The 12,692-nt window shown below is 36.0% G+C and overlaps 1 protein-coding gene across 1 annotated transcript; it reads right to left on the bottom strand.

The window, feature by feature from the left end:
- Nucleotides 1-9,948: 9,948 nt before the first annotated feature.
- On the bottom strand, nt 9,949-12,377 carry LOC133816682 (uncharacterized). The gene is made up of 4 exons (XM_062249044.1): nt 11,605-12,377; nt 10,967-11,061; nt 10,268-10,389; nt 9,949-10,177 (listed from the first exon to the last, which is right to left on the bottom strand). Exons 1-4 carry the CDS (start codon nt 11,783-11,785, stop codon nt 10,069-10,071), a joined length of 507 nt encoding a protein of 168 aa, XP_062105028.1. The 5' UTR covers nt 11,786-12,377; the 3' UTR covers nt 9,949-10,068.
- Between the last annotated feature and the right edge of the window lie 315 nt (nt 12,378-12,692).

Here is a 12,692-nt window from a genome sequence, read left to right as displayed (position 1 = left end):
TTGGAAGCGTTGGGCAGATGAGGGAGGACACATGGCGCAATGGGGCGCAAACAGCTGGCAGCTGGGCAAGGAGACAAAAAAGACAGATTTTGCTGGGCTTGGGCCTTCTGATTGGGCCTTTTGGCTTCAAGAATGCCATTTTTCAATTGATTTTCAAATTCATCTCTTTATTTCTTATTTCTTTTTCTCTATGCCAAAATGTACTTTAATTCCTACAAAATAACAATAAATTAAATCATAATCAAATATTTTCATTTATAAAATAAGTGATATTAATTCCATGAAAATATTAATTAAACTTAATTTATTTTGACCATTAAAATCAATAAATATGCATTTTCACCACTAATCAGCTACGAAAGAGAAGCTCTTGATGACACCATGTCATTGACAGAGGTACGTGAACACTTCGTTGTCGAACTGCAATCTGTTATCGGAGACTATCTTCCTCAGAAGCCCATACCGACAAACGATATTTGTTATGACGAAGTCCAAAGCCTTTTTCGAGGTAATTGTGGCGAGCGGCTTGGCCTCAACCCACTTCGTGAAGTAGTCGAAGACCACTATGGCATATTTACCCCTCCTTTACCTGTAGGCAGAGACCCGATAGGGTCGATGCCCCAGACGGCAAAAGGCCATGGGCTGGTCATTTGAGTAAGCTCATTTGGAGGCGCTCAGGGAATGTTGGCGAAGCGCTGGCATTTGTCTCATTTCTTGACGTAATCCATTGCGTCTCCATTCATGGTGGGCCAAAAATACCCTTGCCTTAAGATTTTCTTGGAAAGGCTTTGCCTCCCGGCGTGATCACTGCAAAATCCTTCATGTACCTCTCGCAGTATTAAACTGGCTTCTTTCCTGGACACGCACCGAAGCAAGGGCAAAGAAAAGTCTTGCATGTAAAGCATATTATCGATAATTATGTACCTCAACACTTGGTACAACAACTTCTGAGTTTCCTTCTTGTCTTGGGGCAACTCCCCGGAGACGAGGTATTTAACTATTGGCTCCATCCACCCATCTTGGGGTTGTATTGTTTCCACCTCGTCTGGAATCAAGGTACTCAAAGACTCCAAGTATTTGATGGGGACCACATTGATTAATTTGGCGTCTTTGGTCGTAGCCAGCTTTTCCAGGGCATCTGCATTAGAATTTTGCTCCCTCGGTACTTGCCAAATAGTGAAACTTCAGAAGTTGTGCAGCATTTCTTGAGCCTTTTCCAAGTATGCTGCCATCTTTGTTCCCCGAGCCTGGTTTTACTTCAGAATTTGGTTCACCACGAGTTGGGAATCACTAAAGATCTCAAGTCCTTCGACCTTGTGCTCTAGTGTCACGCGAAGTCCAACAATTAAGGCTTCGTACTCTGCTTCGTTATTAGAGGCGCTAAACCCGAAGCTGAGAGCACTATGCACTATATGCCCCTCGAGGTAGACCAAAATAATTCCCGCCCCTACACCATTCTCGTTTGTAGACCCATCTACAAAAAACTTCCATGCTGGTTCGACCACTGGAGTGCACTCAGTTCTCTCCTGATTCCCGATGAACTCGGTGATGAAATTGGCGAGTGCTTGACCTTTTATAGTGGTCCTCGGGAGAAAGGTGATTTTGGACTAACTTAACTCCATCGATCATTTCAAGAGCCTTCCTAACAATTCACGCTTCTGAAGGACTTTTCTGAAAGGGTGGTTCGTGAGGACCCTAATTGGATGCGCCTGGAAGTAAGGTCTTAGCTTCCGAGAGGCCACCATCAAGCAGAAGGTTAACTTCTCCATCAGTGGGTACCTAGATTCCACCCTGAGGAGTCTCTTGCTGATGTAATAGACGAGGTGCTAAACGCGGCTTTCCTCCCTAACCAACGCGACGCTAATGGCGTCTTCCGACACAGCCATGTAGAGTAGGAGGGGTTCTCCATCCACTGGCTTGGACAGGATCAAAGGGTTTTCCATGTGCGCATTGAGCTGTTGGAACGCCCGTTCGCACTCTTCTATCCATTCAAATCTCTGACTCCCTTGGAGAATATTGAAGAAAGGGACACACTTGTCTGTTTCCTTGGAGCCAAAACGGCTCAAAGCTGCAATCCTCCTTGTCAGGTGATTAATGGTCAAAAATGCACATTTATTTATTTCAATTGTCAAAATAAATTAAGTTTTAATTAATATTTTCATGGAATTAATGTGCTATATTTTATAAATGAAAATATTTAATTTGGATTTAATTTATTTTTATTTTGTAGGAAAATGATACAATTTTGGTTGAATAAAATAAAACAAATAGAAAATGAAGTAAAAGTGGAAGAAAATGAAGTAAGTTGGAATTTTGAAGAAGTCAAGCCCAAATTGAAAAAGTCGAATCCAATTCATGAAGATTCCATGTCACCAATCCATACAATTTCTTCTCCAACAATAAGAGATGTCAATTACAACTCATTCCAACAAATATTGACAATCCATGTGCTTCATTTTCAACCAATAGAAGTGTCTTCTTTTCAACAAAAATTAGCAATCCATGTGCTTCCCTCTCAACCAATGGTAGATTGCCACATATCATTTCCACCATAGTTTATTTGTATTTTACACCTATAAATAGGATGTAGTTTTCATTTGAAAAAACATACATTTTCTACACATTTCTCTCCCTAGCATCTTTTCTCTCTGTTTCCTCTTCTCCATTTTATCTCTAAGCCTAGTCTTCTCACATTTTCAATGGAAAATGTGAGAATGACTTTTAACTTAGGCTAGAGTTTTCTTTTGGTGAGGATAGGGGTGAAGCTTTATATTTTGCAATCTTTTTATTTTGAATTTATAAAAGTGTTTTAATGTTCAAATATTCTAGTTTTATTATTTCTATCATTATTTATGCAATTAATATTTATTATTAATTTTATATAGATTCAATCAAGTTTTTTCTATGTAATTTTACTAAAATAATTTATATTAATTTTAGGGTAGGTAACCATTTGGTACCCTGTGTTTTTGTAAAATATCATTTTGGTACCCTGTGTTTACAATAATGCTTATTTGGTACCATATATTTTGAAATCGTACATATTTGGTACCCTGTATTTTAAAATTGTACATATTTGGTACCCTAAACTCAAATTTAATTAATAAAACTTTACCAATTTAATCAAACGGCTATCAATTGTATGAGTTTCAAATTCAAATTTAATTACTTAATTATATATAACTGATAGCAGTTTGGTCATATTGTCAAAAAATTTATTAATCAAATCTAAGTCTAGGGTACCAAATATGTATGACTTTAAAATTCAGGGTACCATGTGAGCATTATTAAAAAAAGATGGTACCAAAACGATAATTTGTAAAAATACAAGGTACCAAATAAGTAAATTCCCTTAATTTTATTATTTTGTGGGTAGTCTTTTACTGCATTATCACCAAGATGGTACAGTGTCGCTTGTAGATTTCTCATAACAATAGTATTAGCATTAGATATTAGTTTGTTATTTTGTGAGTAGTCTTTTACTACAGATTGCCAATGGTATTATGTCGATTCTAGGTTTCTCATAACAATAACATATGCATGTACTTCAACTAAGAGATTTTATTACTCAAATACATTTGCAAATTATCAAAGTAAATAGGTGACCAAAATATATTGTGGAACCCCGATGCCTCACTAAACCCCTATTATCATTTATTTTCCTTTCATTTCAATTCTTCAAAACCACAAAAATATAATTTCTTTTAGGGTAGGTAACTATTTGGTACCCTGTGTTTTTGCAAAGTATCGTTTTGGTACCCTGTGTTTACAATAATGCTCATTTGGTACCATGTATTTTGAAATTGTACATATTTGGTACCCTGTATTTTGAAATGGTGCATATTTGATACCCTAAACTCAAATTTATGCCAAGTTAATCAAACTGTTATCAATTTATGAGTTCCAAATTCAAATTTAATTAGTTAATTACATATAACTAAGGACAATTTGGTCATATTAATAAAATTTTATTTATCAAATCTGAGTTTATGGTACCAAATATGTATGATTTTAAAATATGGGGTATCATATGAGGATTATTGATACAAGAGGGTACCAAAACGATACTTTGCAAAAACACATGGTACCAAGTGAGTAAATTCTCTTTCTTTTACTACTTTCACATTACTTACCTTCTAACCGTTTTATATGTTCTTTGTTTCTTTACCTCCTTGTGGAATCGACCACCCATCTATACTACGACTATTGCTAAGTGGAAGTCACGTTTGGGCGTTAAACATCAGGCTTTGAACATCTTTATGCTTCCAGGGAGAAGGCATTTCGATTAAGGCCTTGATTTTTTTGGGGTTCGCCTCAATCCCCCGAGTGCTCACGATGAAGCCTAAAAACTTGCCGGAGGCTACCCCAAATGTGCACTTTTGGGGGTTGAAACTTCATTCCAAACTGGCGGAGCACCGCGAAGACCTCAGCCAGGTCCCCTACATGATCTAGGGAGGTCCGGGACTTAACCAACATATCGTCCATATAGACCTCCATGTTCTGCCCCAACTAGTTCTTGAACATTATATTAACCAGCCTTTGGTAAGTGGCGCCGACGTTCTTCAATCCGAAAGGTATCATGATGTTACAATAGACACCCTTCTCGGTTCGAAAGCTAGTGTGCTCCTAATCAGTGATGTGCATAGATATTTGGTTATATCCCGAGTATGCATCCATAAATGACAGCAACTCGTAACCGGAGGTGGCATCGACCATCTGATCTATCTTGGGGAGTGGAAAACAGTCCTTCGGACAGGCCTTGTTAAGGTTCGAAAAATCTATTCATATCCTCCAAGTGCCATTCGGCTTTGGCACGAGGACAAGATTGGACAGCCACCTGGGATACTGGGCTTCCCAGATAAACGCATTGGAGAGGAGCTTGTCAACCTTGGCCTTGAGGGCCTCTTTCTGAGTTTGGTCAAACGTCTGTTGCTTCTGCTAGACGGGAGCAAAGCTAGAGTCGACAATCAAGGCATGTGATTAGTGGTGAAAAATGCATATTTATTGATTTTAATGGCCAAAATAAATTAAGTTTAATTAATATTTTAATTGAATTAATATAATTTATTTTATAAATGAAAATGTTTGATTATGACTTAATTTATTGTTATTTTGTAGGAATTAAAGATGCATTTTGTCATAAAGAAAAGAAAGAAGAAATAAATAAATAAAGTTGAAGAAAGGAGGAAAATTTGGCATTTTTGAAGAAATTTGGCCCAATTCGAAGCCCCCAAGCCCAGGCCCAGCCTCCTCCTTCCTCTCTCCCCAGCCGCCAGATGGCATGCCCTCCTCGCGCCACGTGTCCTAGCCAGCGCTCAAGGCCTGCCACGCATCCGTAAGCTCACGCCCCAGCTCCCTTCAGCACCCAGCCTCCTTCAACACAGCTGAAGCCCAATGTGACCCTCCAAAAGCTCCTACGTAACACCCTAGTAGCCCATTCGAAGCTCCAATGTGATAGCCCAGCACCTCTTTCAACCTTCCTCATCAACTCTGAAGGCCCAGTGTAACCCTCTCCCAGCCAGCGCCACGTGGCACCTCCCCATTGGCTGGGAATGGGTCAAAACCCACTCCTGCCACCAGCCACCTTCAACCCATATTTTGTGGGTATTGGGCTTTGCTAATTGCTATTTTGAGCTTTAAAGTTCATACTTTGTGGTATTTTAGAAAAAGAGCATATTGACCATACACCAAAATAACTAGATTAATATTTATAATACGATTTGATTTTTTTAAAATCATATTTTATTATTAATATTTTAGATTTATTTTGTAAACCCCATTTTTGTTGTTTATTTTCTTTTTAGTCATTTTCTCCCTCTATAAATAGGGACTCTTTCTTTCACATGGACATGTAATTTTTAGAGTAAAGAAACTAAAGCAAAATTTCTACTCACTTTCTTCTCATATTTTCTTCTAAGAATTTTTGAGAATCATGAGCATAATGGAAGGTTAGGGATGATTCCATATGCTAGTGATGTTATTTTGCTACTTTGATTTACTATGTTCTTAATGTAATGTATTTGAGTTATTTATGTTCTTTCATCCCCATCTCTATTTTGTTATCTTTATTTACTTGTACTAATAGCATATAGGATTAGTCATGCTTTTTCTATGTGCTTCTAATTAGGAAAAGTAATATTTATACACAATCTGATGTCTAATCTTCTATTGCATTATTGCCCTTGGGTATTTTGTCATTTTTAGATTTTTCATAAGATTAACATTGTGCTTTTAAAGTAAAGAACTTTATAACTCAAATGGACTTTTGTTAGAAAATAATATGGACTTTAATGTTAGATTTTCCAAGTAAATGTTGGGATGTGAACTATTTACTTGTGTATTTTTGTAAATCAAGTAACCAAGTAACTAAACAAGCATATGGATGATTCTTGAAACCTTTCCATTTCTCAAACTCTTGATTACATCTTACCTTTATTTCACTTATCTCATTTTATCATTTCATCAAAAAGACAAACACCAAAATCTCAAATCTCTTTTCATTTCCATTTTTTTTATTTATTTCTTGTTACTAATTTTTTGTGTTATTTTCTACTAATCTTTTGATTTTAGGTTACCTCCTTGTGGATCGACCGCCCGATTATACTACAACCACCGCTTAGTGGTTGTCACGATTTGGGCGTTAAACAGCATGGCATATGATATTTGGATCAATGCTAGTCATGTCGGAATGTGACCACGCGAACACATCTTGGTTCTCTCGGAGGAAGATCACTAACGCTTCGCGGACCTCCGTCTTCAAGCCTCCCCCGACTTTCACCTTCCTATCAGGGGTGGAGGTATCTATAACTACCTCCCATATTTCCTCTATTGGTTCGATGGACCTCTCCTCTTGAACCCTTGGGTCTAACTTGTTAGGCCTTGAGTCCTGCACAGCTCGTATCTCTGGGGTCTCGAAGTTCTCGAAGACTTCCTCCCTTACCATCATCACGGAAGCCTTGAGTGAGACATTGTTGCATTGTCTCACCTCTTTTTGGTCACCGCGGATTATGCTGATTCCTGCATCCGTGGGGAATTTCATGCACAGATGACGGATGGAGGTGACTGCCCTGAACTCCACTAGTGCTAGTCGTCCCAAAATGGCATTGTATGCCGAGAGACAATCCACTACCACGAAGGTGCAGTATTTAAAGGCCTGCCGATGTACCTCTCCAAGCGTCACTGGAAAGCACCAAAATGTTGACTGCCTTTTTTGCTATCAACTTTTATAAGAGAGGTTAAGGAAATAACTGTAAGAGCACAAAGATTTTTACATGGTTCAGGTTATAAAAGAACCCTAGTCCACGAGTCTCTAGTATTAGGGAGATTGCAAGCTTATCATCGCAAGCCTTTATAGTGTCTTCTCAGGCAGCATTTAGATTTCTCTGAGTACAAGTAGGTTTCTCTCTAAAAAATCGAACCCTTTACAATGAGACTCCCAGCCCTATTTATAGAGGTTGGGGTCATTAATATTAATCATAAACAATCAATACACATTCTTTCCATAATTGGGGGATTAATACACTTCAATGCATTGGGCTACATTGAATAAAGACCACGACCCAGGCGAGATTTTCGGGGCCCACTGCAGAAAGGTAACCACTTTACGGGGAACATGCCCCTAGGACTGCCAGGGCATGCTGTACGTACTTCTATGTCGGGCGGCGTAGTGGGTTGATAAGTGAATTTTAGATTCACTTATTAGTGTCATTTTATATCTAATTTGTAGGTGTCTAGGTTGTTTTGTTTGGTTTTATGCTTGTGTTGTGTATGTGTAGGGTCCAAGGAGAAGTGGTGCAAAGTTCGTACAAAACGGGAGTGAAACGGAGAAAAAATTAAAAAATTGTGAAATAGGGCTGCAGCCCCTTGTTCTAGCACTGCAGCCCTGTCCTGAAGAATCAACATTTCAGAATTTGCCTAGGCGCTGCAGCGCCATAATCAGGGGCTGCAGTGCAATTTTTGACTGGAATTAGGGCTCCAGCGCCATCATAAGGGGCTGCAGCGCTTGACTATTACAGAGAGCGTGTATCTGGCCTTCCAGTAGCGCAGCAGCGCCTGTTCGAGGGGCAACAGCGCATCCGTACGAAAAGTTTAAATTGCGATTTTTGAAGGGCAAAAGAGGTCTTTTTGGAGGGGATATAAAAGGAAAAGTTTAATTAGGGTTCTAAGGACGTTTTGGAGGAGATTAGACTTGGGATTACATGCTTGGAAAGGAAAAAGGAGGCTAGAATTCATCAACATTATCATCATTATATCTAGTTTCTTTCTTCCTCCTTTTATTTATAGTTTTTAATTATGAACAGCTACATTGTTATTGTGTTTAAGTTTGTAATGGAGAACTAAACTCATTTTGTGCTAGAGTATTAGATGAATCTATTTTGATTATTGAATTGTGGTTTTTATTATTATTTTTATGAAGTTCTTCTTGTTTGTTCATATCTTCTTGATTTAATTTTCTCATATTAATGTTTGGCCATCATTATTGTGAATTGAGATCTAGGGTTTATGCTTGAGAAAGATAAACGTAGATTGGACATAAGAAGATTTGACATAGAGTGATTGTGAGATTGAGAGATTCCTTGAACTCTATGAATTTGGCTCAGAATAATTTTTGCTTAATGACGTCTTGATTAATTAATAGCGAATAGAGATATCATATTGATTAATTGAGATTAATTGCATATATGCTTGAGAAAGATAGATGCATTATATTAGAATTCTAGAAATTACAAATGAGGAGAACTAATTAGGATAATAAAGAAACCATGTTCATAATTAAATAGTGAAATCAATACCCTAGTACATTTATCTTTTATCTAATCACTTTCCAAGATCATTAGCTTTGATTATTTTGTTATTTCATTTTTTTTATTTTATTGTTTGATTTATTTGTTGAATTTTCTAATTAAAATTATAGACTTAAGAGTAATAGTAATTAGTGAATTTAATATTTAATCCATGTGGGTTCGACATCTTTTAAATTAAAACTATATTGCAATACACCGTACACTTGCGGTAGAAAAATCTATATCATGGGTGTGCGAATTGTCGAGTCGCACACTCGACAACACTGTTGACGAATCGCCCATAAAGGTTGTCAAACGATCCTCTGACTCTTAAAACCCGCACCTACTGACACATTGCTCCTTGTCTTAGGTTCGAGAACTAAAACCTCGGACCTGGGACGCGATTGAGATACGAGACCCCTTTCCTTAATTGTTTGAGTTGGAGAACCTCCATCTCTGAGACTGAACATTGAGGAGTAACTCACCAAGGCACCTACTACCCCTTTCAAGGATAAAACCTCATCTAGGAAGACCCTTGCTCCGACTACAGACCTCGAACAGTAACATGCCCCGAGGATGTCCACAAACATCCTAGCCAGTCACTGGGGGTTGCCACGTGTCAGTGGTAAAAAATATGGACAACAAATTGTAACAAGTGTAAAACATTGGGTATTTTTTCCGCAAATACCCTTTTTGTAAATAGAGGGAGGTGTGTTTATAAAAAATGATATTTTAATAAATGAAATGGGGTGTATTTAAATTAGGCATGTACCACCCCACAAAAAAAAAATAGGCGTGTACTTATATTTTTTTGGGATGTTCATATAAACTTAGGGAAATTCTATAGTGGAGGCCCTACTTTTGCTCCTACTATCTATGTTTTCAGCATGTGAAGAAATTATAACTCAATATTTTTATATATGACAGTGTACTTTGTAATTATAATAGACTTCTCACTAATTTTTAAAAAAATTTAAATAATTTACGGTACCGCGTACATTTTTTTTTCTTTTCACTTTTCTCTCCAAAATTGTATTTCCTCTCTTTTTCCACTACCAAACATATGAACTTAAAAAAAATATTGAACAAAGTATCTAGTGTCTAGTTCTTAATCCCAAAGTAAAGAGAATGAAAAAACCCCATATGACTAGTATTAATAATGACTAGTTATTACAAAGAATTTCATCCAATAAGAATACAAATCAAATTAAACGAAGATTAGGAAAATAAGAGATGATGGGTAATATAACCTATATAATTTAATATAAATTTTAAAGTGAACTAGCTAACGAAATTGTGCGATGTCAATTCTTGTCTTGGATGGCCTTTTCACAATCATGACAGAGCAATGAGCATGGTGGGCGCAATAGTCGCTTACGCTTCCAAGAACAGCCCTGCATGCATCTAAAAATTTAGTTGGGATTAACTATATAGTAATTTATAGTCAAAATTATAAATTATGTACTAATTAGGTCTTTCAGTACCTCTTTACTATACCATAATCAGGACTTCCCACAACCAAAATAGATGCATGATGTCGGTCTACAGCCTCACATATCACCTTTTTCGGATTACCTTCGACTATTTCTATCTTTACATCTTCTATCTACAAATATATTATTATTATTATTATTATTATTATTATTATAAATTTTGTAACGTACTCGTAGCATTATTAGGGAAAATATGTGTTAATGTATGGTTTCTCTACTCTTTTCTTTAAAATAAATTAATAAAACTCATTTATTTTTATTTTACATTGTATCATAAATTGACTTTTTATTATTTTTTTTTATATATTATTTTTAAAAAAGAAATTATTCATTTCGAATATGAAATAATGAGGAGAGAGGTGTTATTAAAAATGTTTGAAAAATATATATTAATTTCTAAATACAGAGAAGATATAATAGTAATGTAATATATATATATATATATATATAATAGAGCATCTATTAGAGAACAATTTTGATCTATTTTCTTTATATTTTGAAAATATATCTATTTTACTTCATGAAAACAAACTTAAACATTCTTTATTCACTTCATCAGAAGTCAAAATATGTGTGTGATTCTTGTTTTGTATTTATTGAAACTTTTTGTGGTGATCAACAGATCAAGCCATTAAAATATAAAACTACATGTGCAAAATGTAGAAGAGAAGAGTGTCACAATATACGTACTGATTTATTTAGACACATCTGTTTAATTTGATCAACACTTCTTAAAGCTTTTCTCTTGAATTCTGACTCTATTATTGTCATCAAATTTCCAGAACCTGTAATAAGATTAAAGATTAATTTGTAAAGAATCTACACACAAAATTTAAAAAATAAACCATATATATGAATTTTTATTCTGCAATTTTTCCTTGGGTACCCGACCCAACTCGTAAATAAAGTGAAGAATAATTGCATTTTGTTTTCTACTAAAAAAAAAGCTGCATTTTGTTTATTTTCAAAGTTGTCTCTTCACAATTCAAACAACAAACATGGAGTTGGGGTTGGAGTCCTAAAATCAAAATGAGATATTTTCATAAATATATACTTTCTAAAAGGAAATCATAACGAAAAAAAAAATTGATGCATTTTTTTTAACAATTGTTTATCAAAAAAGCTTTTTTATAACTAAAAAACATATAACTAGAAACATAACTGTATGGAATAAACAGAAAAAGTAAGAATCACAATAATAACTAAAAAAACAAATAAGAACAAAATAAAAAACTGAAAATATAATAAAAACTAAAAAGTCACTACCAGCCTAATTTCCTCAAATAAAAAAAAATAAAAAATGGAAAATTAAATATGGATGGGCTTACCGGGCCCTCCAACACCGACGACGGAGGCTGGAGTGGGCCTGGCGTGAACAACGACGAGCTTGAAAGGATGATTTGGGCCGAAACCAACAAAATAACGGTCCAAAGTCCACTCTAAGGCGTAGAAGCTAAGCTTGCTGTCGTATAGGCCCATCACCATAACTGGCCTTTCCTTAGTCACCATTGTTGAACCTTTTTCTTTCTCTTTCTGTCTCAACCGTTTTATCCAGAAATATTCTGTTATTACCCAACATTTCTGTTGGTATTTATACTTTGAATTGGGACGTCATGAACGGTGGATATGGCATTCATCATGGGATGATGATATGTTTTTTGACGGTGGTGATTTGCGGTGCACGTGCCACTGTGGTGGAGTTGAATGCAATGCTATTATGCCGGAGTGGTGGTCCTACTCCCAAATGCTCCTCTGACTCGGTCTAATCAACATTGGTGGGGAATTGTACGGCTGAAATTATGACATGATTAGAAATTAGTGATGCATATTAGTGGTGGGGATTATAAAGCTCATCGTTATTATCAATATATCGTCAGTTGAACTTTTATTTTTGGGTATTAAGGGTATTAATATTATTATAATACTCATCTCCGAATCGATCATTCTTTGCACCGAAGTACAGATTAATGGAGAATAGAATAAAAATTATAAATTTGAGCGCAAATTAGACGTTGCCTTATTTAATGGAAATATTTGCATGATAAATTTGAACTGGACTTGGAGGGTTGCGCAGTAGTGCCACAACATGTACTACCCTTGATCTTAGCCAAAAGGCCGAGAACGGTATGCTTTTCTGAGCAAACAACTTTGTCTTTTATAACTTGCTAGGCTACCTTGCTTTGACACTTAACCGATGTGGGATAATAGGACTAAATTTGAACTCCACAAAGCTTTTCTGCCCAATAGCCAAAACTAATAGAAGAACATGCAATGCAATTATGTTACATATTACATTCACTGCCTCTAAATAAATAATGGCCATCCTTATTTTTATATGGTAACATAAATTATATATTTATATATATACGTAATTAGCTTGCCATCGTCTCATATTAGGAGTCTCAATGTGATTTTA

Source organism: Humulus lupulus, chromosome 2 (assembly GCF_963169125.1).
Source record: "Humulus lupulus chromosome 2, drHumLupu1.1, whole genome shotgun sequence".
Taxonomy (NCBI): Eukaryota; Viridiplantae; Streptophyta; class Magnoliopsida; order Rosales; family Cannabaceae; genus Humulus; species Humulus lupulus.
The sequence above is the reverse complement of the archived record's forward strand: the minus strand, read 5'-3'. Positions and strand labels throughout refer to the sequence as shown.

Excerpts from the sequence above, each read along its gene's own strand:
- LOC133816682 (XM_062249044.1), bottom strand. The coding sequence starts at position 11,785 with ATGGTGACTAAGGAAAGGCCAGTTATGGTGATGGGCCTATACGACAGC. Across the intron at positions 11,062-11,604 it reads CGTCGGTGTTGGAGGGCCCG|GTTCTGGAAATTTGATGACA; the intron begins GTAAGCCCATCC and ends ATCTTATTACAG. Across the intron at positions 10,390-10,966 it reads AGATGTGTCTAAATAAATCA|ATAGAAGATGTAAAGATAGA; the intron begins GTACGTATATTG and ends ATATATTTGTAG.